Raw genomic sequence first — 26,917 nt, 5'->3', positions numbered from 1 at the left:
CGAACCTATATTTAAGTCACTTTTGGAGTGTTAAAACCCTGTTTCTCACTGGTTTAATAAAAGTTGTTTTGGACCCTGTTGTCCCTTAAATCAGCCTCGGGGTGCCTCCGTGACACTCCCCATGACTGAATATACTTGGCCCACATACAGTTTGTGCACAACTATGAATAAGACATACTACATCCTGATGTCAAAATCTGGGGAATCTTTTGAGTGGGGAAACTCTTCCAGCAACGGACACTTTTTAATGTCATTAATCTCCTAGGTTAATCCTTCTCTTTAACTAATTTCCTAGACATCTAGTTGTTCCTACTGAAATCTGAGCACCCCTGCTGTGACCATACTTACACCTGGCAGTCAGGACTCCTGCAGTTACCACTGAACTTAGGCAGAAGACCCCAAGAGCCACTGTAGCCAGTCGCCAACAAGAAGACAGCCCAGGGGAATCTGGGATAGACAAAAAGAAAGAAAGCAGCAAGAACAGCCATGTCTCATTTTTATATCTGCAGCTCATGCATTGCACCGGTAGTCTGCCCAGTGAATTGATGAGTTTCAGACCTGTATGTGGCATTACATTATGAAAATTGTCTCATTGTTTGGCCATGGCCATTCCTCCTTAGCAGCTGGGGGAAATGAACAAGCGATGGAGACTAGCGTACAGGAGCTTTTAAGAGAAAATGAATTGGACAACATGGCTAAAATTTTCATATGCAGCCAGGTACTGGGGTATTTTTCCTTTTGAGTGCCTAACCCACCAAATCAGCATTTAATTCACCTTTTCAAATAATAACCTCAGAATCAGTCACCAATGAAAGCCAGGTTCCTGTAAAGTAATCTGAAATTAGGGCATACAGACAAGAGCAAGACCACATACCTGCAGCTATACAGAAACAGTCTCACACTTGGAAATGTACGCACCCATTCCTGCAATGTGGGCAGATCCAAACACCCATGTAAATTCACACAGAGTCCCAAAACACAAGAGGAAATGATTGCTTCCAATGTAAGACTTTTTTGTTCTTTTATTAGACTCCACTATGAAATTTCCATGGGAATATTTATGTTAAAGTCACCCACATGAATAAATGGCATACCAGCCTGCAGTATTTATGCCTTTTATCCCCTGTGATCCCTAACTCCTTAACCAAACAGTTGAGAGGAAACCTCCTACATTACTGGGAGTTCAGTTTCAGGCTCCAGGTATAAAACTCCAGGACCTCTCAAAAAAGAGAATGAGTGAGAAAAGTGAGAATCACTAGCTAGCCAATAAGCACAAATCTTATTCATAAAGAGCTCTTTAATCCATTAGATTATTAAGAAATTTATCAAATTCATCTCCAGATGTTTAGTCAGGCTGGAACATAACACGTCTTTGCTTTGCTACTACCTTTAATACACAGCGATTCTAAAACACTAATGCATAGCATGAAGAATGTACATTTGGGATCAGCCACATTCCTCCCTTCCTCTGTGAAGCTATGTAGCATACTTTTTATTATATTTAAGTACAAAAAGGTATTTGTCTGTCTATTCCTTCCCTTGAGAGAAAATATATTTTTCCCTAGCGTTTACTTCAGTTAGTCAGATTTAAATGAATAAAGCTGAAAGGCAAGATCCCTTAGGCAGATTACTTCATTAACTTCCAGAAGCTGACACTTAATGTCTGACTGGAACAGGATAATTTTTACATAACTGCATCCCACAACCTTAATTATATCTCTCATCTCAAATCTAAACAGATTTTCCACATCCTCCACTCTTCCATTCTTTTTAATCTCCTGCCTCCTTTTTTATGTCCTGCCTCTTAGTCCAAAGGGGTCCAAGAAGCCATGATGCTTCTTGGCAGGTGACATCCTCCTCTGAGTGTCAGATAAAGAAGTGTTCTCCAAGGTGAGAATTTGCCTTGGAGAGTAATGTCCCCCAACACCACCGTCACCTTTTGCTCTGGCAGTCTGGAGCTCTCGGTCCTGGGATTTTCCCACTGTCGTGAACCTCAGGTCTGCATATGTCACTTCTGCAGTCATTTCTGGCAAGGTTACAGGAGAATTCAAAAGTTTGGTTGATCCCACAGGAGAAATAGGGATAAGGTTCTGGATGGAGTCAAATGATTCGGTGTCATTGGGAGTGAACAGGGTGATTCATGTAAAAGTCAGAAGGGTTTTTTGGCTCATACTGAAGGATTTCATGACACAGCGATACTGGGGGTTGTTTACATGCAGCAGAGTCCCAGAGTAGTATTTGAATCTCCTGCATGCAAAAATGCTGTGGGGCACAAATATCTCACAGTTCTCAGCTCCAGGAACAGATGCATAGAGTTACTCAATTTGAGGATACATCCTCTCTGCAGAAAGAAAAAGAAGAGAGGTAAAGTGGAAATGACATTAATTTTGTATTAAGTCTAAACAATTCCTCAAAGACTTTCAGCAGCAGGGGTTGTTTCCTGGCTTTATTATACATGATCAATATTCAGTAAATTAAGCCTGAAGGGCTCCTCAGTCTCTCAAGTGTCACAGGAGGACTGGAGGTAAAATGAAGTGACAAACATACTGATCTTTGCTTATTGCTTGTAAGCACATCACACTTATCCTAACAGAGTAGCACATAGACTTGTAACAGCCATTACCCATTCTTAAGACACAAAGAAACGAATCCAGGTTTCCCAGCTGCCATTCCAACTATGCACTAGAAAAGGGAATGAGCCAAAGAAATCTCCTCAACTAATGGGAAGCCTGGGTAGAAGGTTCACGTACCAGACTATTGATGCTTTGCTCCTGGACTAGCTCTGGCCTGAAAGCAATCCAGGCAAAGTCACATGCAACAATTTATTCCTTTTTGCAAAAGTGATTAACAGGGCACAGCACCCTGCCATTGAACTAAGGCTGCTGTTGCCTCCAACCTGTCACCCTGAGGACGTGCACCACGCTCCCTTATGCTTTGAGCACTAGGAACAAGATGGAGAAACTTATCTGGTATTTCTAGGTCTGCTGGCAGAATGACAGGAATGTGACCTGAACTTTCAGTTTTATTTCATATGGCTTTACTGCACACAGCTCAAGGTCTCACCAGCTGTTAATTTGGGAAAAAGGGTGAACACCAGGTAGCACAGAATACTACCCCGAGTGCTGTGTCTCACTAGGGGCTTTGACAGCCTCTGCCAACCCCAGGCTGCTGGAGATCCAGTTTCCCCTGGTACAGGGCAGAAGGCGTTCCCAGAGTTTTATCTTAGAGTAGAAAAGTTGAGCACAGTGACTTACACTCCAGCAACTAGGCAAACACATATAGACCATTAAATGTTAATTTCCCTGTCTCTAGTCAGCTGCTGCTTTTGAACCCTCTGTCACATTTTCTGTCAAGAGGAGGTAACAACCCTTATATCATCAGTGGAAAGAACATGAAATGTGGAAGGGAAGTGTTCTGCTCCTTTATGTGCAGTGTATTCACAAATAATCTGGTTTTGTTTCACAAGCAATGTAAGCCTTTTGGATTATCATAATCCACTATAAAATACATGAAATCTTTGACAATGTCTCACTGCACCCACGAAAGTATTAGGGGTCCTTGTGACCCCCAAATGTGTCCCCATATTTTACATTTCCAAATGCCCATGAGGAAGTGTTGGGTATGACTAAACAAACTGCCTCTAGTGGAATACTCCTTTGAAGAGCAACAGGGAACAAGCAGCAATTCTCATCATCCTCCAGAAGTGGTACAACAGCAATTTTCAGCTCATTAAGATGTTTTACTCCCAGTTAGGATCATGCTACCTAGGAAATAAAAGTTAGAACAAGCTTGAGACACATCCCTCAACACAAAACCAGCACAGAGAAGAAGAGAGAACAGAAGGATTTCTTGTCCATACCACAGTCTGCTTTCTCTGTCATCCAAGAAAGGACATATTCAAATCCCAAAGCTTACTATGGAATGGACCCTTAGATGGTAAGCAATTGCAAAGAACAGAGAAAAGTCAACAATGGGATATTTTTGTTTGTTTTAGCAGTTCTGTAAGATTCTGATCACATTTTTAAATACTTTTGAAAGGTGGCAAGGGGGAAATATGAAAAAGTCATTTCAATATAACGTAAAACAAAGGAGAATAAGATATTGAAATAATTGAGGCAAAATGCCAGATCAATGTGGAGAAATTTCAACTCTTGTTGGATGATAGGCTAGCAGGGCCATATGTGGATTACTGGAAACACAGTTTTAATAGCAATGCCATAGAAATAGAAAAAGAATTACCAATAAGTTTCAGCAAGAATGAGGTATGATGTGCTTTTGTAGTAGTCACTGTTCCATGTCACACTGCTGCTTTTTCTTTGGAGTATTTTTTTATCCCTTTTTAAAACATTTCTCCTGATCCATACAGTTGATGAAATTCATGTAAGACTGAATTTCAGTTAAAAAACAAGTGCTAATCTATTGAATTGCCACACTGATAATAAAAAGCCCATAAAAAACACTGGTAATTTGCACTCATCCACATTGAATCCCACCAGTTTTAAAAGCTGTACATACAAGAAAGACTATTTTACAGTTCTGCTATCATACACAAAAGAATTTAAGGAGAAAGAGACAAAAATAATGGCCAATTCCCATGTAAATACAAAGTTATTAACTCACGTTTCTGTGTCTATGTCCATCAGAACTCAGAAATCTTTTTCCAGTAGTAGACTAGTATGGATGGATGGATGGATGGATGGATAGATAGACAGACAGACAGACAGACAGACAGATTATAAAGCAACTCATGCTAAAGCATGTTTATAGTGCATTTTTATAATTAGAGAGTGGTAAATGGGTTTTAGCCTGCCTTGGGAGAATACATAATGTTCATGAATCCATTGGTTCTGCTCTGCAACTCTAACAGCCATCACAAAGGCTAATGATTCACCAGTTTAATGTGAATGCATTGTGACTGCAACATGGGGCAACAAGTTTCTCTAGTTGCTCTCCTGCCCTTAACATATATTTATGCACCAGTCCCAGGTGGTTCACAAACACAAATAGTAACACATTACTGCAGAGCATTTTTTCTATTATCTCAGCTATTCAAAGAGAAGGTGAACACAATTATATGCATGTAACATTCTGAATAGCTACAAGCAGTAACAGAAATCTAAAGCAGTTCTACAAGAGAGAGAAAATTAATGGGTCATTGAATAGAACCTACTAATTTAACCACCTGTAGAACAAATAGCATCCAGAATAGGAGAATCAACATGTATGCCCTGTGATGCAAAGTACTGGGGGTACCTGTGAGTGAACAGACTGACAGCTGCAGGACTGACAGAGCAGGGTACTACCAGGTAAGCGGAATGATTGCAGAGCCTTAAAATCGGAGATACGAGAGGTGTTGCATATGCATATATGTGTATATATCTTGCATTCATACACATATAACTACACTTGTACACTCTGGATGTTGATCATATGGCTATAGTCAATAGATAATGTGAGTGCGGGAGCAGAAATGGTAGTGGAGGAGGGAGAGGAAGCTGAACTCCATTTAAACAGGTCAATAACATGACCTTCAACCCACTCCCCTCAGGGTAGAGGCGGGGAGAGGAATAATTGGAAATGAATGAACTCAGAGACCCTTTCTGCTCTCAGAAGGGAAGGGTCAAGTGTGCAGAGATCTCATTATGCCCTTCACTGAACTACTACAACATCTAAAGTAAGAACTTGTAGCCACCACTTTTCTCCTGATCTGACTGGAAAGCTTTAGAGATCCCTTCAAAACAGGGAGAGAAGCAGGACAAGAAAATAACAGAAGGAGACAGGCAGAAACAAACAGAAATTGCCAAAGAGGGAAAGAGAGAAAGCAAAAACCTGAAGACCAGAGAAGGATAGGCCCAGAGGAGGTCACAAAGAGGAAGAATAGTCTGGATTCAACGCACAACAAGGAATCTACTCCTTCTCCTGGTCAGTGGATTGGTGAGGATGAACTGAAACTAGAAAGGACACGGAGATATCAAGTAGCTTGAGACACCAAGAGGCCACAGAACCACGCAACTGGGATTCATAGCTGAGTCATGATCTGCTTTGTTTTAGGGTGTTTCTTACGGGTAAGTCTAAGAATTCCTTTTTATGGGGTCTCTGCTCAGTTATGGAGTTACCTTGGAACAACAGAGAGGTATTAGCAATTGACAATCACAATAATTTCCCTGATACTAGAAAGAACTAAACATATAAAAGGCAAACACACAGAAGAGAAGAATACTTGCTACAGAGGTCAAGGTACCAAGGAAAAGGGATGAGAAGGGTAGAATGCTGGCAGGACAAAGCAAAATTCAAGTCATTGTGGGTATAGTGTAAAGCACAACATTTAAAGGTTCTTAATAAATGAGCATGGAGAAGGATCTACATCTAGCATGACATGGCTTTTGTGGGGAAAGGGAAACTGGTGAGGTTGAAGGTAAGTCTGGGTCTGCGCTAGGAACAGTGCTAAGTAGGATAGTAATGGGAAGTCAGGATATGAAACAATGCAGTTGGTATCACACTAACTTCAAATCTACAGCAGAATATATGATGGAAAAAACAGAAGATACATAACAATAACTCCTTACTGTAAGAGATTCAGGCTGGTAATAATCTAGGTGACAGAGATGAAAGTTGCCTATGACAAAGAATTCATTCTACCTGTGTCTTGTCTGGTTTTCTCCTTCTAGTTCCCCCAGGTGAGGGCTGAGGAAGGCTGTCTCAACACTGAACTGTGAGTATTTTTTGATCTCGCACTCTCTTAAGAAGACAATGAAGGACAAAGGCAGTAGACATCAGTGTTACAACATGGTGGCTGACACAAAATCTTACTTCAATTGCAACTAGTGAAAACTCACATAAAATTTCCATTGTTTTGAATGTGAAATGTATTATTTAATATCTATTCAACATACTGATCATGTGGTACTGTTCCTGCTACCGATTTGGATAACCGTAATGGTTAAGAGCTTTCTGGTGTAATTTTGATTGACTAAGATTATAAATTTTTAATTGACCTTTCCTTGAAAAATGATTTTAAATATAGTTTTTTGGTGAATATTCCTCTTGGTGATGTCATTTGAAGAATAACAGAATGGTGATGTCATAAGAATAACAGAAATCAAGACAAAACAAATGTGAAAAATTGTCTAGGAGGATTCTTGTTTGACTAAAATGTCTTTAAAAATGCACAGGCATGTTTACTAGCTAAACTAAAGAAACATACAACAGAGCATCCAAAATACATCCACAGGGCCAGAAGGAAACCAAAGAGAATGTCAGAAAGAAAAACAAAACAACAAACAAACAAAACCCAGTCAGGGTTGGGTGGACTAAATTGTGAAAAAAATATATAAAAGAAGGGAAATTCAGAAATTATAACATGATGCAGATCCCTAAGGTTTACAAACAGAACTGAGCTGTCACAAATATCAGGGAAACAATAAAGAGATCAAGCCAAAGAGAGGGCAAACTCACCTAACAGGGAGACTGATGAAGTTGGACAACTGTCTCCTCCAAGAAGCATGATGAGTTTCTCATCATTGTGCCATTTAGAAGCTGAAATGTAAATGAGGAGTGTGATGGGAACTGGAAGAGCATGCAGTAGGGATCTTCCTGTTTACTTGGCGTTCTGTGGTTAACTGTGTGTTGTACCCTCTTCTCCTCAGCTGCTCAGGTACAGAGTGGGACGGCTTGTGGTATATCTGGTAAGATGACATATGTTTACTTTAAATAGCTGCATCACTGGACAATTCCAGTAGCAAACAGTGGCATTAAATGTGACCCACTCCAGTGTGATGCCACCTCCACTTTCCCTTGGGACACTCTAATTATCTACATTAGCAAGGCAACCCCTTCACTATCACGTAATCTTTAACGAATGTTGACTTGCCAGCCTCCTTTTTTATTACAAATATTAATTTAGTCAGGTGAAAAGTATTAATAAAGCATTTGTGGCAGAACATGCCCGTTTTAAAGTAATTTCAGTCTGATTCCTTAGTAATTCTCAACAGAACAAAATGAAAAAGGTTGATAGTAGTTGGACATCTATGAGACTGCATTAATAAGAGTATAGCCAGTAGACTGAGAGATATGATTTTTCGTCTGTGCTTATCACTCATGAGGTCACATCTGGAATATGTAGTCTAGTCTTATTCCAGTCTTGGTCTGATAAATGGAGCAAGTTCACTAGACAGCCATTATGGTCAGGGGTCCAGAAGATGTGATGTATGTGGAAGGGCTGAAAGGAGCAGGTTTGTTCAGCCTGGAGGAGGCTAAGAGGGCAACCTAATTGCAGTTTTCCACTCCCTAAATCGGATCTACAGAGAAGACAGAGTCTTATCAGAGGTGCCCTGCAGAAGTAGATGAGGTGACTGGCCAAGCTGCATCCAGGGAAATTCTGATTGGACAGAAGATAAAAATGCTTCCCCCAAGGGTGATGCAGCACTGGAACGGGTGCCCAGAGGGTACATGGGATCTCCATCTCTGAAGACTCTTCAAACTGCTGGACAAGGCTCCAAATGACCATGCCTGTCTTTAAGATTAGACCTACTTCAAGCAGGGTGAGACCTTAAAGGTCTCCTGCAAACATAGTCTTACAGTCCTAATGTAATCCTCTCCATTTCCAGGGTGGTGGTGGTGATTGGTGGGCTACTGCTCCTATGTGGCTTGGTTTCCATCTGTGTGAGATGCTGTTTTCATTGCCGTCAGACAGGGGAGGAATCGGGACCTCAACCCTACGAGGTCACCGTCATTGCTTTTGATCATGACAACACCCTCCAGAGCACCATTACCTGTGAGTTGGCTTTGACAGGCTGGGGACTTCAGTACAGCGTGACGTGAGGGGCTGCACTGTAAAAAGCCCAGATCGTGGCACCCCAAGGCTGGCAGAAGGAAGTTCGTGGCAGGATGCAGGGAAAAGAGCTTCTGTACATAGTAGAAGGTAAAGTGCTCACCAGGTTTCACATAGCAAATGCAGCCAGATGGTGAATCAGCTGTAAGACATGTTTGGGTGGAATTAGGACAGCTACGGGCCTTGGTGGCATTTGAGGAAGGAATAACTGTGGGATGTTTCTGATGAGGTTTCAACACTCCCCCCTTGTAGTGAAGGATGGAGGGGCAGGAAAAGGAAAATATTCAGGGTGTGGGGAGAAAAAGCCCTGAGGGCTGCAGATATACTTGTCCTCCTCTTACCACCTGGTGCTTCCAGGATGAGGCGAACAGCTTTTCTCTCCTCCCTTCCAGCTCTCCATTCTGTATTTGGGCCTGCTGCCAGGAGGATATTAGCAGTGGCACACTCCCACAACGCTGTGCAGGGAACAGCGACGCTCTCAACATCAGACACTCCTCCGATCTATGAAGAAGCTCTGCGCATGAGCCGATTCACAGTCGCCAAGGCAGGGCAGAAAGTGCCAGACCTGGACCCGGTGCCGGAGGAAAAACTGCAGGCGTCTGCTGAGGGCAAGGATGCCCAACCAGACCTCCCAGGACACTAGTGCTGTTTTTTGCTGAATGACAAATACAGAACACTTATATGCAGAGGCTAATTCTGAGCAGGGTTAGGAATACCAGATTAACCTGCTTAGTCTAATGAGAAAAGGAAAAAGAGACTAAGTTAGTTTCAGATCCAGCATATTTTGACACCTCCTTGAGACAATTAACAATTGGCCTTTCCCATGTCCATTTATTACACACACGCACGCACATCACTAGTATCACCCTTTGCACAAAAAAGTAGGCAGCAAGATCAAGGTGCTGAGCCACTTTGCAGGCCAGTGACCTGCAGGGAAATTACACAATCTGCATGCAAACAAAAGATAGCATACATTTGGTAGCATGTGCAGTATAGTGCCCTAAATACACTACAAGATATATAGAATGAACAGGTTCTGAATATAACATGTAGCAATTCTGAATTAGCAGTTACAAGGTCATATATTTTAATTAAAAAATATATGTGCGATAAGAGATCAAACAAGGGGAGAAGGAGGAATACTAGCCCTGAAGTAAAGTTCAATTGTATCTTAGTTACATTCATATTGTGTCATTTATTATTCCTGATGTCGCTGTCAAAAGCAGATTAAATTAAATAAGACCATTTAAAATTTTTAAGCCATTTCTCATATAGAAATAGTTTGTGAGTCTTTCCTGATTGGTACAAGTACGTTGAATCATCGAGAAATATTAACCAAGCTGTTTGGATGAACACAGCTATGGACCATCTGTAAAATATTTTCTTGGACTAAATACTCATGAGAAGGTGACTGTTGAATGACATCAGTATTGTCTCTACCTCAGGTTCAGCAACTGAAAACATTAAAGCAGAAAGACATCCAATATCAAAAATTTAAGCAGTCATGAATGAATTGCATGTATGTGTTAATGCTGACGTGAATGCACAGGTCACCAATATCACATGTTTTTGAAGTGCCTGCATGGCCCTTCCTACTGCAGTACCCAAATTCTCAGTGCCCTTAATATGCTGATCTTCACAGTGCTCCTGTGGAAATACTGAAAATATGGTTGTTCTGTGGATAAGGGGAATAAGGACCAAGTCCCCAAATATGTTAAGGAACGTATCTGCTGTTGAGATTACAGCCATGGGAAATTTTAGAGAAGACTGAGAAGACAGGTTTAGGGATAGCATAAAGCAGAAGTGAATAAAAAAAATACCTTTGATGGTGTCCCAGACCTTGTCCAGTCACAGGAATTTTGTATCCAAGGGAATTTAATGAGGGTCTTGATTTCCTAGTTCACAAGCTTCTTCCTGAATTGCCAATGGTACCTAACTGTACCATTAATGAGTGAATAAACTGGAATGGAATAAATAAATGACAGATGATGTTATGTGTCTTCTGCTATACAGCACACTTGAAATAATAATAACAGCTGTTTGTAGAACATCTACTAGAGACCTGTTTCATCAGGTGATCTCTGAAGTCCAGTTCAAGCCTGACTTCTCCATCAAGCTGCAGCACATTTCCTAGAAGGCTCTTGTCTATACCACAGTAAAAGCCCAAAGCAAGCAGAGACATTTGGGTTTGCTGAACATGCATCAAACACTATCAAGCCCCTAAATTTCCTGGAAGACTTCAGTAATTTCAGTGGGAACATACCATTCCTCTGCCACCTCCACCCCTCTCCTCCTGCCATTGAGTCCCAAGCTGTGCGTACTTGTCACACAAGAGGGCAGCCCTGCCCCACAGGGCAGCAACAACAGGAATGCATCATTGTTAATAATTTGCAATAATAATCATACCGTGTTCTTTTTTTTTCCTAAGACAAAATAAAAAAGGAAGTTTTAAAATTCTTAGTTTCCCCTCCTCTGCATCAAGTCACCTCTGCTGCCTCTTCTCTCAGTTTCAAGGGGAAAAGTTACAGGTCCCTTGTACTCAGAGCTGGGTATTATGTGCCGATTTCAGCGTATTTCCCTTGACCAGAGCCAGTGTTGTTTATCACTCCTGTTCCTTCCTGTCTCCTCACATGCTTCTTTGCTTGTCTGTCTCTTAGTTGTTAGGTGCTAGAGTAGGTACCCTCAAATATATTTTTTTTTTTTTACTGGCAAGACATCCAAAATACTTCAAGTGACAATAATTCTAGGTATAACTTCACTTGCTCAGGTATTGTTTCATACTAAACTGACTTCAGATGAGCATTTGGAAACCACAGGACATGATAAAGCACCAGATTAAAATGAGCAAGTAAACAGAAACCTGTCTGTAAAGCTACAGACACTCTATTTAGCCTAGAATGCTGTGTACAAAAGCAAAGACCAGGTGTCAGTACTGGAAACACTTCACTCTCGCCCTCAGATCTGTTATGATTCGAAGACATTCTGTCTCCACAAACAATTCAAAAATAAGGACAAAGTCAGTAAAGATGACATTACTTTGTGAAAAAGCAGGACTACACCCCATAAAAATATAGCAAGTTTACTTATTTATGGGGATAAACTGCTACTTGGTACTGCAATTTACTGTTATTTAGCTAGGGTTTTTTTTTACTCCATGAGCGGTGGTTCCATCTTGCTGTTGAGTCTGGACATTGAATACACATTGTGTATTGTGTTACATCAGCCAGTAAGCACTTTGAAATCTTTTATGCTTTCAGATTGAAAATTAAACATTAAGTATTATTAAACAGAAATAATGGATACTTTCATGCAATATTTAAACAAATATCCAAGTAGCAACTGTTTTGCCCATGCTTAAGAGCAACAGGGACATGAATTGCTCACAAATACAGAAAATCATACATTAGAAAATAAAAGAGATGTTTCTGTTAATCATTAAATAATTTTAGGGTCAGTTCAGGTGCTGTGTACCATCACTGATGGCAAGTTAGCTGCAGTGGAGTACCTATGTTCTGCAGAGCACTCTGATATCCTGCACAACAAGGGAAAGAATACCATCAAAAGTTTTTCTCTTTAGTTATGAATAATTAAGTATCTGCATCCAAAGATCCCCAGGCATTTTACAGACTTCAGCCATGTTGTCATACTACCTATTCATCAGACAAGCCTTAGTATTCCATCTGTAGATGAGGAAAACAGTGCACAAAGTACTGAAGGTAACTATATCATAACCAAGTCACTGACCCTTGGCTCAGCTTCTGCTCAACCCTTGACCAAACAATGGGAAATGGGTAGGACCCAAGCAAGCATAGGACAAGTGATATCAAAGGACAAAGAGCAGTCGGCCTCCACTGGCTACCTTTAGGTATTTGGGCTGGAAACACACGAGGAAAAACAAGAGTACACCAACACCAGGTACCGCAAAGGAGTTGTCCATGCCAGCCTTAGGTTCCCCTAGAACATGTGGTACTTGAGAAAGACTGGTCTTGAGAAACACCACACTGGCCCCACTGTTGTTACTCCTTTGTTTTCACAGCACCGTAAGTAATGATACCCAGCCCCAACAGGCCACTCCAAACCCTTGACCATAACAAAGGGATCTCAGACTTGTGTTATTCACATCTGGAGTTTTGCCCCATACTGCTGCTTTTCATCAAAGTATTTTCCCTAATCTCCTCATAACATCATTTGTATGCATTTAAGCAACTTCAGCTGAGGCTGTGCCAGACAATCAGTCTGGGAGAAATGAGCAGCTTTTTTTGTAAAAAGTAAGCTGTAGAAAATAGAGCAGTGAGACGGCAGTTCAACATAAACAATACAGATCCATTTCCTAGAGGAAAGGAAAACAACTACACAATTAGCCACTGTTTGCTGGGAGTGACTAACCTTGTGCCCTCACCCAGGGCCAATGTGCCTGTACTGGCTCTGACGCTGCTATAGATCCAGAGTCAAGTGAAACTGGTGACCAGTCACAAGTGGTGCAGCAAAGTTGCCAGGCAAGGACTGAAGAGCTATCCATGTGCCACGGATGGCATCAAACAGAGAAGAATCACAAGGGACTTCAGGTATGCCCTGTGTTTTAATTACCATTCAGACTACAAAGTAGGAGTATTCTGACAACAGAGACTTTGATATGCTGGAACCACACTAGAGATATATTAAAAATAAAAAAAAGAAAAAAAGTCAGCCTATGGAGGTACAAATGGAATATGTACCCAAGGGCAGGTACTAATAAAAGAAATATCCAAGGGAATCCAGAGCTATAGGCAGCTGAACAGTAGGCAGCTGAACTCCTGTAGGTAGCTCTATAGCTATAGGCAGCTCCAGGGGGTTCCCAAGAGTTATCCACCTGGATGTCATCTCCAAGAAACATAGGGCAAATAATGGATATTTTTATCCTAATTCACAGAATTTTAGCCAGTTTTGTAGGTATACATAAGCTAGCTTCACTTCACAGTAGCACACTGCAGAGCTTCTAGCAGACCCTCTGGAGCATGGGCTGCAAATCCTGCCCCCAGATTCTGTATGAATATTTTTATCTCCTGCTTCTATGGCTACAGCACTGGCAACGCTTGGGGAATCCCTTTTAAAGTGAACCTCTGCCTACATGAACTGCACACACTTGATGCTTAGAGCTATTTTGACACTCTAAGTTGAGAAACAGTATATTGTTTTGACACTCTGAGACACTTGTGCTTGCATTCTAGGGTAGGAAAACTAGCCAACCCCATTTCCAGTTTCTCCCTCTAGCACATGGACACAGAATGTGGGGTTTGTCACATGCCCTTGGGTTGACATTTTAATAGGAACTCTAAGTCAGATGATTAGCTGTTTGTTGCTGCTTCTGTGTGTATCATCTTCCTGCCTGCTGCTGTGCCAGTGACGTTATTGTTGTTATTGAGCTGGAGCAGAGGGCTGGGGAATTCAGTGCCTGAAGTGGGAGGAGTGAGGCTTGTGGTTGCACAACCAGGGCTGCATGATTAGGGCAGGAAGAGTTCAGTAAGGAGATTTGTGATCCTCACATGGGATTTGTTGGGGGAGGAGATGTCCCCTAGAAATGCTCTCACAGGACATGTCTTTGATCAGACCGTGGAGAACCCTGAAACTACTGTCTGATTTGTCAACAGAAATTCAAACCAGATGACAGCTCATCTGCCTTGTGTAGAGTCCTGGAGATGGAAACACTGATTTACAGGACAACAGGAGTGTGAGATCAGTCTATTAAAATTGCCATAATGGCTTAGTGGTGGGGTGAAACAACCTAGAAAATTTCCTTTCTTTTGTCCTTGAGGAAGAGGCATCTACATCACTACAGACCTTCAACACGTTTCAGTAACTGCTATCCTGCAGGCAGTTAGGAATCAAGGAGGCCAAACACAAGTATTATAGAAAGGCGCAATGCCATGAAACCAGAATTTTCCCCAGGTCTGAACCCTGGGATTCCTTCAGTCTAGGTTAATCATTATGGCAGTACACAAAAAATAATGCCTTCCTTCTGACTCACCCTTCTGAGATCCTCTGACACTACCTGCAACCATGGGGAAATGTTCACGTATCCTAGGACAGACAGAAACAACTTGATGATGCTTCCTGCACAAACCTTATGCGTATGAACTAGTGAAGGTTGGGACATACTGGTCTATGCCAGTCCCACTGTGGGCTGCTCTGTCCTTAAGAGATTCGGGTGTGCACATGTTGCAGCTGACCATTGGGCTGTGCAGGATGCCACACTACACCATACTGAGTAGTAAAAGCTTAGACACTATAAAGCACCTGCCAGAGTTTTGGGGGGCACACTAGGGCCATCCAAAAGTAGATGTCGTGGTTCAGGCTAGAAGAATCCTACCCTGACAAGCCTATTTATTGCCACTGACCACAAAGCAGTTTAAAGTGACAGGTTCAGCTGTACATGCCTACATTGTAAGTGTAGCTGAGATTTCTATCCCATGCCCATTTACATTTCTGTGCCAGGCAAAAATATCTGAGTACTGCCAGCGCCTGAGCATGTCTCAAATGAGGTAAATGTATTTCCTCCATAACTCTCCTACATACATGCAAGATGAGAGACTACAGTTGCACCAGGGTTTGGAGAGGGAGCATTACTACAAGGCCTCTGAGTTCAAGAAGCAGTGTGCTACTGAGTGGAAAGGTGGGTGGTGGCCAGTATATCAAACAGCTCTCTGCAATGCAGAGGGCACAGGCTAGCACCCTGGATCTGCTGTGGTGATTTGCAATATGCCCTTCTTACACCTGGTGCTGGCATGAGTCCCACCCTGGAGGCAAATTAGGTGTGCATATTGCTGTGTAGGGATAAAGCCACCACTACTATGAGTTTCTTGGGGCAGCCTAAAGGATTTATATGAGTACTTGTAGAACGAGATCAAGGCTTTATGTTGCCCTGATCCTGTTTTTATCATTCTTGTTCTTCAGTCTCTTCTGGATTTTTTCCATTCTAGCCACACTGTAGAAGCAGAGTGCCACCGAAACAGCAGCAATGTCTTTTCCTACCCTTGTTGATTCTGGCTCAACACACTGGCACAGGCTTGAGTGAGATCTGAGAAACCTGAGTCCTCTCACCTCTGCCACTGGTGTGGCCTTGGAGAGTCACCCACTCAGCCTCTACTACTATACTAGTGCCTCCTTGGAAAAGTTCTGCTTCTCTGGATGAAGCATGCAACGAAATAATTATTTGATACACTCCCATTCATTATCCCCAGGGTAGCAGCAATTATTTTTGTCCTGGTTTGAGCATGCTGATCCATTCATTAATACCTTTTCTTTTGCTGGTCACTAAATAACTGTAAGCCAAACTACTCCTATCAAAAAAAACCCAAAGACATTCCAAGTATGTGTCAGCTGAGTAGCTGGGCTAAAATTGTCTGGTTATTTTGGCTTGTTTGGAGACAGTTCCCTTTAGCTGCCTGTTGTTTGTAACGTGCATCTGGTCTGACACACTTTCTGCCCCTTGTTGTTTAACCGAGGCGTTAGAATAATCCAGATCCAACAGAGACAGGGACGGTCATGAAAAGCACTCGGGTTTTTTTTGTTTTACATCTCACAGCCACTTAAAGAATAAGTTAGGCTCATCACCCCCCGTTTTAGACATGTGGAGGCAGATGCATTCAAGACTCACAGGTGGACACCAAGCCCCGGACCCTTGCCGAGGCCCGCTCCCACGCATGGAGCACCGCCCCATACCGCTGCTCCGCTCGGTAGAGAGGGAGGAGCAACGCAGCCATCCTCGCAGTCCCGGGTGGATTATGTGCCTGCTGACGCTGTATGTATAAACCCTGAGTCATGCTGGGGTTGGGGGTGTGGAGAAGGCGGTGCGGTGTCGCTCAATCGTATATTTGCTGCCCTATTAAAAAAAAAAAAACCCTAATTATTTTTACATCTTTATTTATTTTGTTATTTATTGACGCGCAATAAATCAACACACAAAAATATGCGACCTTGCGCGGCGGAGGGGCGGAACGCGGCGCGGCGTCGCCGCCCTCACTCGTCGCCACCCCCACTCGTCGCTCTCCCCCTGCGCCACGCCTCCCCCTGTCACGCGTGGGCTTGGAAGGTGGGACACCCCTTCTGGCCCCCCCGCCCCGATGCGTGAAGGGCCCTTACGTTTCCCCCCCCTCCTCGTCCTTCTCGGGCGATGTAGACCCCAGTCCCTCCTGCAGACAGCTAGAGCCACCGCCCCGGCGGCACCGTGACGGCGGGGGGAGGTTTTTGTGTGGGGGAGTGTGTGTGTGCCTCCCCGTGACGTCACAGCGCCCGATTTTCCGTCTGCTCCCGCCGCACGGCTCGGGATTGCACTGCGCTTGCGGGGGCGTCCGCCGAGTACCCGGCCGTAGGGGACACAGCCCGGCGACAGCCCTCGGTAGGGGAGGTGACAGCCCGGCAGCATGAAGTTCCAGTACAAGGAAGACCACCCGTTCGAGTACAGGAAAAAAGAAGGGGAGAAAATCAGGAAGAAATATCCCGACAGAGTCCCTGTGAGTGTGGGCTACGAGGGCAGCGGGGGAGATCGCCGCCTTTGTTTTTCTTTGGCGGCTGTCGCCTGCTTCTTTCTTTATATTCTGTCAAGGCCAAAGAAATTGAATTATTAACGATGTTTGTTATCCTTGATGTTGTGATTCTGATTCCTGGCTGCTGTTCTCTTTAGTGCAAAGCAATGGCTGTTTTGTTATGTACGAAGGTCTGTATCGGCGGGTGGGTGCGGGGTGTACATCCTTTTTTTCTGGGATCCGCAGTAACTCGACAGCGAGAATGCTGCTGATCTTTTTCTGGCAGCCTGCGTGCGTGGGGTTGGGGGGTGGGGAAGGAGCTTACCATTAGCTCTGCAAAAATGGAGGAGAACAATGAGTGAGTTAACCGGGTACTCCTCATAGAAAACAAGGTCTGTATCCATGTCACCTGATACTTTCCCATTATTTTTATTTTACCTTTTTTTTTTGGCCTGTCTTTTTGATGCAATCTTGCTCTGTTCTTTTCCTTTGCATGAGAGAAAAATGATACTTCTCAGGCTTTCTTCCCTCCTGTTTAATCATCCTGTGGAAAAAACGTGACTTGAAAAACAAGGTCATCTCTCTCAACTTCGCTTCCTCATCCTTAGGTCTCTTCAGAGTGCCTGTGGAAAACTTCTAGCTTTATAATTACTACTAGTCATTAAAAAAAAAAAAAAAAAGAAATGTCAAATCAAATTAATTGTGATTTATTTTATTGTTCCTTTTTTTTAATGAATGTTTTGCAAATGTTCTTTCTTTCCACCCCCACTGGAGAGGTCTGTCCTAGATTTGCTGCCCAGGGGTACTGAATGCAAAAGAACTTTCACTACCCTGTAAATCTAAGGACAAGGGGGAACAGTTAGCACTACTTGTTTTCTCTGCAGGTTAGCACCATATTTGATCTTGGGAGTGACCCTCAACTGGACTTGAAAAATGTTTTTGGGAGACAGTATTCAGGTGCACTTGTCCTAACTGTTTTTGGGACCCCTGGCATAGCACAGCAGGTTGAACATGCAGTGAGTCCGTGGTGAAGTGTGTGCGGTTCTCTGTTTTAAGATGAGGACGTCAGAGGGCTCTGTAGGTCAGGAGTGAGACAAGCTGTAAACTGAGGATTAGTATGACAGATTGTACAGCAGATCATGATAGATGTGTCTGGGAGAGCTGGGAGAGCCTGGGACCAGTCCCGGTCTGGCAAGAGAGAAGTCAAGATAGAGGAGCATCAACAGATCTTTATGGGGAAAGCCAGGACCAAAATAGAAAGATGTGCTGTAGTTAAAGATAAATGAAAATGGCACATGGCAAGGCCCAGATGTGAATTGTCGGAGGTAGCATCTTGTCAGAGCTGCATACGGAGCAAATGAATGCAGTATACAACTGTTCTTTGCATCACTTCTGTCTGCCCTTCCCGACAGCAAGATGCTTGAAGATGACGTCCATTTGGCTGCCTACACTGCAGTGCCCTGGTACATCTCAGCATTTTGCTGAGATTATACTGTTGGCACAGTCCCACATTACCACAGTCGCCACCCAGCAACCACAGACATACAGACTGTTTCTGCCCTGTGGATTTTCTTAGTGAATTTGTTTCTGTGTGTGAAGGATTTAGTGCTTCAGAAGAGATACCTGTGTTATCAGGCAAACTGACTACAGTTGATAGTCAGATTAGCAGGATACCTCCATTCCATCTCTGCCTCTTTGCAAGAAGGACATCTCTCTTAAACTCAGTGATGATCTGATATAAATTTTTCCTAGGGTCTTAGAAGCCCCAGCACTCTCACCTCTTCCTCATAGGCATGACTTCTTTATTAGCTAATGACCACACTACAAACCACCCTTTTGAGTCAGAGTGGTCACATTAGTGCTGCTAGCTAGCAGTTCTGCTTGTCAGTAGTTTTTGAAATTGGAGGCAAGAACTAAAGGTTTCTCTCCACTTCAGTTTATTGTGTTAGATATTGCCTTGTTGGTTGCAGAGGTAAAAAAAATGTGCAAAATGCTGTTGCTGTTCAGCCTGCACCTGTTCAATGAGATTGTGGAACTGTCCTTCCTTCACCAGCACTTACCAGCTGCATCTTGTATGGAAATGCATGTCCTACCACAAACTGCCTGAAGGAGTCTTGTACTAATTGAGATACTTGCAGTTGTTGAAGTAGCAGATGTGGCCATGTTTCTATTTTAAAAACAAATGTAGAATTTTCAGGGGGTTTGGCTGTGTTGGCAGCATCTGGATCATAGTGGAGAGATGTCCAAGCTAGCACCTCTGTGGTGTGATGTGCTTTGCAGGTACTTGGGTCTAGAAGGAGTTGTGTACTTTGCCCAGACTAAATACATGAAGATCATCATCTTTACGTTTTTTCTCTGGAACAGTGTCTCAATGATGTGACAACACCATTTTGCTTCCAGAGAAGGCTTAATCCACAGCCGGTCAGCCTTTTCTGTTACACAACAGATACAGTTGGTGCTTTGGGTTGCCAAAGAGCTAAGGGATGCGTGGACCCTTAGAAATTAGTCCAGCCATGTCTCACATGGAGTATTTTAATTATAGGGTCTAATGGAATTAAAAACTTGAGGTTCAGAAGCTCCAGCTTCTTGTTTAGATGGTCAAAATGGCTTCTGCAGGATAGCAAACCACACAGATTGAATTATGGAATATAACTCTTAGCAGTTCAAAAATGCCTATGACAAAACCAACCAACCAAACGAAAAACTGCCTTCATTTTTTTCCTGCATGAACCCAGTAGTTCCGTGGAAACATACCTCCAGCATTTGGAAAGGTTTTCAAGGATTTTCATGGAAGTCACTCAGGTCGTTTTGGAATACTTCCTGCTTCTGAGGTAAACATTTTGCCTAACTCTGGTAAAAAGAAAATTCCTGTGGCAGAAGATCCCTTAGTCTGTTTGACCTTAAAGGTGCTGAGCTTCATATTTTTCTGTCATAGCAACATTAGAATATAATGAGAATTACTGTTTTCTGTCAAAGCTGTCTGTGGTTCCAGTTAGCCAGATGGTAGCCTGTTTTAAAATTATTAGATATTTATATGAATAAGGAAGTGTCCATAAGTATATGAAGTAGGGAAAATAAACTCACGGGATATGAATTTCAAAGTAAAAGGTAGCTACTGAAGAATTGGGGTTAAAAACCAAACCAAACCAAATCAAAAAACCAACAACAACAAGAAAACATTCCCCAATGAGCTGTAGTTCCTTTTAAATTATTTCCTTCATTCTAGAGCACTTGCTATTGATGAATGCAGAAATTAGGATGTGGGACTACTGGGTGTAGGGCTGATTTTGTGCTAGGTAGTTTAAAATTGTAACCTGGAAACAGTTCAGCTTCCTTATAATACTTCTTGTGTTGATGTATTAGACTCCTGGCAGCTCCTTTATACAAAATTAACTTGTGCGGGTACCATCAAGGTGACCTGATTTTTTTTTCCTTGGCTATTATGGTTTATTTTTATGTCTGTTCCAGTCTCCATGTTTCACTCACTGTGCTTACTGCTGCAGTCTTAGGCTCCCAGCACAGCTATTGCCACTGATTTTAAGTCGTCTTCTCACCTACCTGTTCTTTAATGTCAGGTATTTGTTATAACATAAATACATTTCTAATTTGAAGGAGAATATCTTTTTCTACTGATGCTTTTTGGTCCATTTCATTTTATGATACTCATGGGTCATTTCTTGCTTTTTCTTACTCTCTCCAGGTAATTGTGGAAAAAGCACCAAAAGCCAGAGTACCTGATCTAGATAAAAGGAAGTATCTTGTGCCTTCTGACCTCACAGGTAACTAAGTCTACCTCCTTTCTTCCTGATTTTCAGTGAGAACATCTGAGAAGTGCTTTTCTCTCTGATCAGCATGAGGAAAATTTCCAGGCAGGCTCAACATCTTGTCATTGCCCCAGTTTACCTGGCTGTCCTTCTTATATTTACATACTTTACAGCCTGGATTACTACGTGCAGCATTCTCTGAGATCTTCTGAGGCATACCACTGGCTTAACTAACATGCATGTGTCACAGCTGACTTCTACCCATGATGAAAATTACTGAATTGTGTATCATAGGCAGTAGCACAATCATCAGTCAATGATAACCTAGCTGCAGAGTTGCCAGAGGCTGTAACCTTGTTGCAGGAAGAGACAGGTGCTTAAAATAGTCCCATTGTTTTCTACCCCTTTGTTTGGAGTCATGGCTACAAAGTTCCTTTTCTGAATGGTCATGGCCATTTTTGTCTGTGTTTACCTTTGTTTTCATTTGAGAACATGAATGAGTTAAAGGAACAGCATTTCTTTTTCTTGCAGTATGTAATGGCTTGCAGAATGCGTTCTTGTGCAACATAGCTCAAGCAACTACTGAGGGATTTGTTTTCCAGAATGGTATGACCATTTGCGCCAAGGCTAAATTCTCTAAGGTGTTTTGGATCAATAGGATGTAAAGGTTAAGCTAGTTAGAGGTCTTCCCACCAGTCCCTGCAGTAGAGCATTTCATACCATAGCAGGTGGAGTTTGGATCTAGAGTGTACAGGGCCTGAGGCATGTACCTGAGAAACTGCCAGCTCTGAGGGCAATAGGTGCTAATATGGTTGCAATAGTGAAGTTACTGCTCTGTTTCCCACATTGTTCATTTTCCCCTACTTTTTACACACAGAATGTGACTTCCACCATCAAAAAAAACAACGGTAAAAACAAACAAACAAAAACCCCCAACAACACATTCTTTCTGCATCTAAGGCATTCTTCTCTGTTCCTCTTCAGTTGGCCAATTCTACTTCTTAATCCGAAAGCGGATCCACCTGAGGCCAGAAGATGCGCTTTTCTTCTTTGTCAATAATACCATCCCTCCCACCAGTGCTACCATGGGCCAGCTGTATGAGGTAAGCCTGCCCCATCTTGTTCTCCTTTTGTTGGAGTGCCCAGAAGGATGGATATCCTCACTGAAGGACAACTGAGCACTACTACACTGACAGTGGATGCAGCTTGGTCAAAGATATCTGAACATGGACCCTCTTGGCCTGGGCTATATCACATCATCTGTTTAGGGAAGTTCCATCCTGCAGTTATAAAGAGGAGCCTGGGGAGCCTCATCGTTTTAATTATTTGTTTGCTACATGAAAGAGTTGTTCTATCAGGTGGGAAATAGTTGATGCAGCAGTGATAAGTTGGTCCAACAATCTTTAACAAAGTATTGAAATAAACTACTTATATTTCAGACAAAATATTGTGTCTGGGGTGGAGGGTGTAGCATGCACACTAGCCTTCCTGTTTATACAGAAGCAATTTCTTTTTAGCCAGTAAAAGAACACAGTATCACTGGGCAACCGTCTGTGTATACATACCTCATCAAGGAACACTTATTCTTTGTTGAAAATTACTTTTTCATAGCTTGTATTGTATATGTGAGTCTCTTGTAGGACACTGTGAACATTGCTGCCCCCCATTTTTACTGAGCAGTGTTATTTGATTGACTTTAAAGACATATTGTGCCCATCAGAGGAACATTCCTCAATTACATAGCCATTATATCATGGGTGGTTTGCAGTGGTTTCTCCTTGTACTGTGTTTGTGTGTTTTAACAGGAGAGCTCCAGTATGGTTCTGTGAGCCTTATTTGACCTGTCCCTTTTTGACAATAACTGGACACTTTGTATGTGGACTGATTAAGATAACATAAGATTAACACATGCAGGGAGCTTTGCAAATCTGGACATGTTGCAGGAAGGTATGTCTGACTGTCCAGAGCTGAAATCAGAACTCTCTTCCTGGCACTCTGCAGACTTCTTGTGTCAGTGTCATCAGTGTCATCTCAGCTTTACTACTCATATATAAAAACAGGACTAGAAATATAGCCACTTGTCAAAGTGTTCTAAAAAACAACAAATATAACCACATTTACCAAATACTGAAGTATCTAGAGGTGATTTTTGACCTGTTAAAGCTTTCCAAGTCTCTCCTCTCAATCTTAAGGCCTTACCAGCACTGAGATTCTGCTGCACATCCTGCAACAGTCAGAGCTGTTTCTGTTGCACATTTGCAGTACCCTCAGGTTGTGGATCTTAAAGTAAATTCATTCTGTCCAGAAATGTGATTTGCTTGAGCTTAGCGGTAGAGCCATGGCCAGAGAGAAGGGGTTGCTATATGCTCTCTTTGGTATGAGGAAGTGAAGCCTTTGATGTACAGGGGGAGAAAGAGAGGTCATGCCCTCTTGTTGTTAAAATAATCTCTTGTTTGGGCTTTTTCACATGTAATGAGTTACAGGACTTTGGTTTGTTTCTTTCTCCCTTTCTCTCCTTGCAGGATAACCATGAGGAGGACTATTTTCTCTATGTGGCCTACAGTGATGAGAGCGTCTATGGCAAGTGAGCACCAGCCCCTCAGGCATGCAGGCGAGATGGACTGATGGAATGGATTGGGGGGGGAGTGTTGAAGAGGAGGAAGGAGGATGCCTGAGAAGAAGGGAAGACTACTGGGAGTGAACCACATGCACAATGCCATCATCTTCCATGCATTAATTATAATCATTATTTTTTAAATTGAGGGGAGGGAGGGTAGGGGGCCAGTGTGTGAAAGGGTGAACTGAAAGGCTAACGAAGGGTTCTGTGCTGAGGGATGGAGAGACTCCACTGTCTGTAGTTCTCTTGACACAGCTGGTAGTAGTTAGCCAGTGCTGGAGTCTACTAGACAAGCCAGTGTGGTGGAGCTCCAGGAGAGTGACTGGGCAGGATGGCCATTTTTCTATAACTCTTTCATTGGATGAAGAAGGCATGCCATGTATTGTACACTGACCTTTGTCATGCCTTGCCTATTCGCACGGGCTGCACTCCTGTGAGCATTCAGTGAGCTGTGAAATACTTCACTCTGCCCACAGAAGGCTGTCAGTCCTCACTCCAGCTGCTAGCTGTGAAGCTTTCCAAGAGTATTGTTTCCCATCACTTCCATCAGTATTAGAAGGGCTACTTCTAAGGCCTGGGCACTCAACAGCAATGAGATGCGAAGGTTGGGGAAAAGAAGGAAGGACCTTATTTTTTTTTTTCCTTTCTTGCTTTAATTGCAAGTGCTGGACAGAAAAATTTGAGACAACCCTTTTATTCTTTTCAGTGAAGCCAACTGATAAACTCCTAAGCACAGGGCTAGAAAGGACTTCAAGAAAATGATTAACCCACTCCAGATCTGAGACAGGACTGAGTATACCAAACATGGCTGCTCATCTAACTTGTTCATAGTAAACTCCACAGACGCAGATCGTGGAAGCTGCCAAGGTTGTCTGTTCAGTTCCTACCTAGCCTACAAGTGAGAGCTTTTCTTGCTAATTAACTTTAGTCTCCCTTGCTGTGCATTAAAGCAACTAACTACTAATGGTCTTGTTATTCCTGAACACAGAAAATTATCTATCAGTGTTGTCCTTGTATCAGTCTTCTGCAGATTTGAAAATGGTGGAAGTCCTGTGGGTTTAGTCTTCCCTTCCATGTCTCATCCCTGTACAGCCCTTGCACTACATGCACAAGCGGAAGAAATCAGTCTCTCCATGTGTGTCTTGCTGGCTTTTTGTGATTGGACAACAGTGCCACCCTTTGCCACAAGAGAAGTGCTTTTAGACTTGAAGGGGAAGGGGAATGGATTCTCTATAAATTTTGTTTTAAGTTATTTTATTTTAAGCCAGTGTTTTTCTTAGAAAGGTGCCAGATACATGCTGTCCCGTGCAAGCCTTATGCTGTCATGCCAAAGCAGTTTCTTCCCAGTGGCACAAAGAGCAGATTTTCCCATAGCTGCCATAACTCTGATGAAGGGATGGAGTTTGGGGAGTGAGCTGACTTTCAGGAAAATTCTGGGGTTTTATCTAAAAATCAGAGAACTGGACCCGAGATACTGTAAACATTCCTACATTTAAGAGAGGGACCAAGAGGGAGGAAAGGAGAAGAAGGTTGAAGAAGACAGGCAGATTCCAAAGTAACCTGAAGGTGTTTGCTCTATTTATGTGAAGTTAGATATCAATTCTCTGCATTCCTCAGGAGTGAGAAATCAAAATGAGTGCTCTTCTGCTTGTGGGAGGGAGGAAATCAGGTTTCAGCCTTCTCAGCCTGTTGTTCCATGGAGGTACACAGAGTAAAGGAGCAGGCTAGGAAGTGTGAAGTGGGAGTCACTGGCAGAACTGTGCGAAGGTCAGGGAAGGCAGCTTAGAGGGGCAGGAGGATCACTGCCCATGTGGTATGTGAAGTAGCAGGAGAGAAGGGAGGAACTGCAAAGGATTTAGACAGGGTAGTTGCAATGGGCAGACAGAAAGTGAGGGAACAAAGGATGAAATGGTTAGGTTAGTATTCCCCAGTTTTTCATCCTGAACTTCAGGTTTGTTGTTCCATCATGTGTTTATCCGGAATAAATGCATTTGGATGAGTTATACCTACTGCCAACTTAGGTAACTTCAGTATCTGTCTTCAGTGTTCCGTCCTCTCTTTTTGGCCCACTCTCCTCCAATTACCAGGCTCTTCTGCCATTGTTGGGTGCAATTTTGCATCAGTGTCTTGTTTTAGGAAGCTCTGAATGTTCTGAAGCAGAGAACAGACACAGGAGGCTTTGTAGAGTAAAATACAAGATAGTTGGCATCTAGGGTGCTCGATTTTGTGCTCAGACCTCCCCTCCCCCTGCTGGGTTTATAAGTGACATATGTGGGACTAATATCAGCTGTTTGTTACATGTAGAGTTACAGTTTAATTTAGTTATTTTACCGTTCTTTTAACTGGATTGTGGCATTTACTTCTGTTTTTGCGCTAGTCTGATATTGTATGAGGTAATGATGGTAATTATTTTTTGTGTTGGTTAGCTGCAGGTTCTTGTAAAATAAAGTTCATACTACTTGAGCTAAAACAACCAATCAATAAAGATGCATTTGAAAATCACAGGCTTGGTCCGAAATGTGTGACTGCATCATTTGTCTCCACATGTGTGCTTATAAATAGGGGACCAGCTTTGTCAGAACTTTTTGCTGTTACTTTTTCCCAGAACCCCAAATTTCCTCTGTCCTGTCTACCAGGACAAGCCACATCTCTTCTTTTTTTAGTTATGTTGTCACATGCACACACTTGGCCATGTGTTTCTGTGCCACCAATGTGCACTTTAATTAGACCTAGATGACATGAGAAGGTCTTAAGTGTAGTGGATGCACTGAGACATTCTCTGCCATTTTAAGGTCCTGAACAGTCCTGGCGAGTTGACAGGGTCCCAAGGGCACCACCAGCCCTGACTGTCCCTGCTAGGCCCCCAGGGTCACCTGTCACCCTGCCCATGGCCCAGGACCACGTGATGCTGTCAGCCCCGACGATGCCGTAGCAGGGTGGTGATGCCAGTATCCCACAGCCCTGCCCAGCCCTAGGCCCTGGACAAGCCAGGCCCACAGGGCCCAGCCTTGGCCCATCCCTGTCTCCAAAGCCCTGCCATCGCCAGGTATGGGCCTGGGTCTGATCCTGACCCCAGCCTGCAGGTGGGATTCCTGTCTTGACCTGCCTTATCACCATGATGAGCCTTGTGGTCAGGGCTTGTGTTTGGATCTGGCCACCATCCCTGGGCCTTTCCAGCTCCCACATCGGGTCCTGTAGGATGAGT

General features: G+C 42.9%; 2 protein-coding genes across 2 annotated transcripts; both read left to right on the top strand.

The window, feature by feature from the left end:
• The first annotated feature begins 5,617 nt into the window (after positions 1–5,617).
• Positions 5,618–11,290, top strand: TMEM52B (transmembrane protein 52B). The gene is made up of 5 exons (XM_065841252.2): positions 5,618–6,065; positions 6,669–6,712; positions 7,647–7,685; positions 8,607–8,773; positions 9,223–11,290. The coding sequence occupies exons 1-5, from the start codon at positions 6,033–6,035 to the stop codon at positions 9,471–9,473; spliced, it is 534 nt and encodes a 177-aa protein (XP_065697324.2). The 5' UTR covers positions 5,618–6,032; the 3' UTR covers positions 9,474–11,290.
• A 5,641-nt stretch (positions 11,291–16,931) lies between these two features.
• LOC136107178 (gamma-aminobutyric acid receptor-associated protein-like 1) lies at positions 16,932–26,214 on the top strand. The gene is made up of 4 exons (XM_065848045.2): positions 16,932–17,319; positions 21,032–21,110; positions 22,080–22,198; positions 23,618–26,214. The coding sequence occupies exons 1-4, from the start codon at positions 17,230–17,232 to the stop codon at positions 23,681–23,683; spliced, it is 354 nt and encodes a 117-aa protein (XP_065704117.1). The 5' UTR covers positions 16,932–17,229; the 3' UTR covers positions 23,684–26,214.
• The last annotated feature ends 703 nt before the right edge of the window (positions 26,215–26,917 follow it).

Source organism: Patagioenas fasciata, chromosome 1, assembly GCF_037038585.1.
Source record: "Patagioenas fasciata isolate bPatFas1 chromosome 1, bPatFas1.hap1, whole genome shotgun sequence".
NCBI classification, from domain to species: domain Eukaryota; kingdom Metazoa; phylum Chordata; class Aves; order Columbiformes; family Columbidae; genus Patagioenas; species Patagioenas fasciata.
This window is presented reverse-complemented; position numbering and strand designations above follow the sequence as displayed.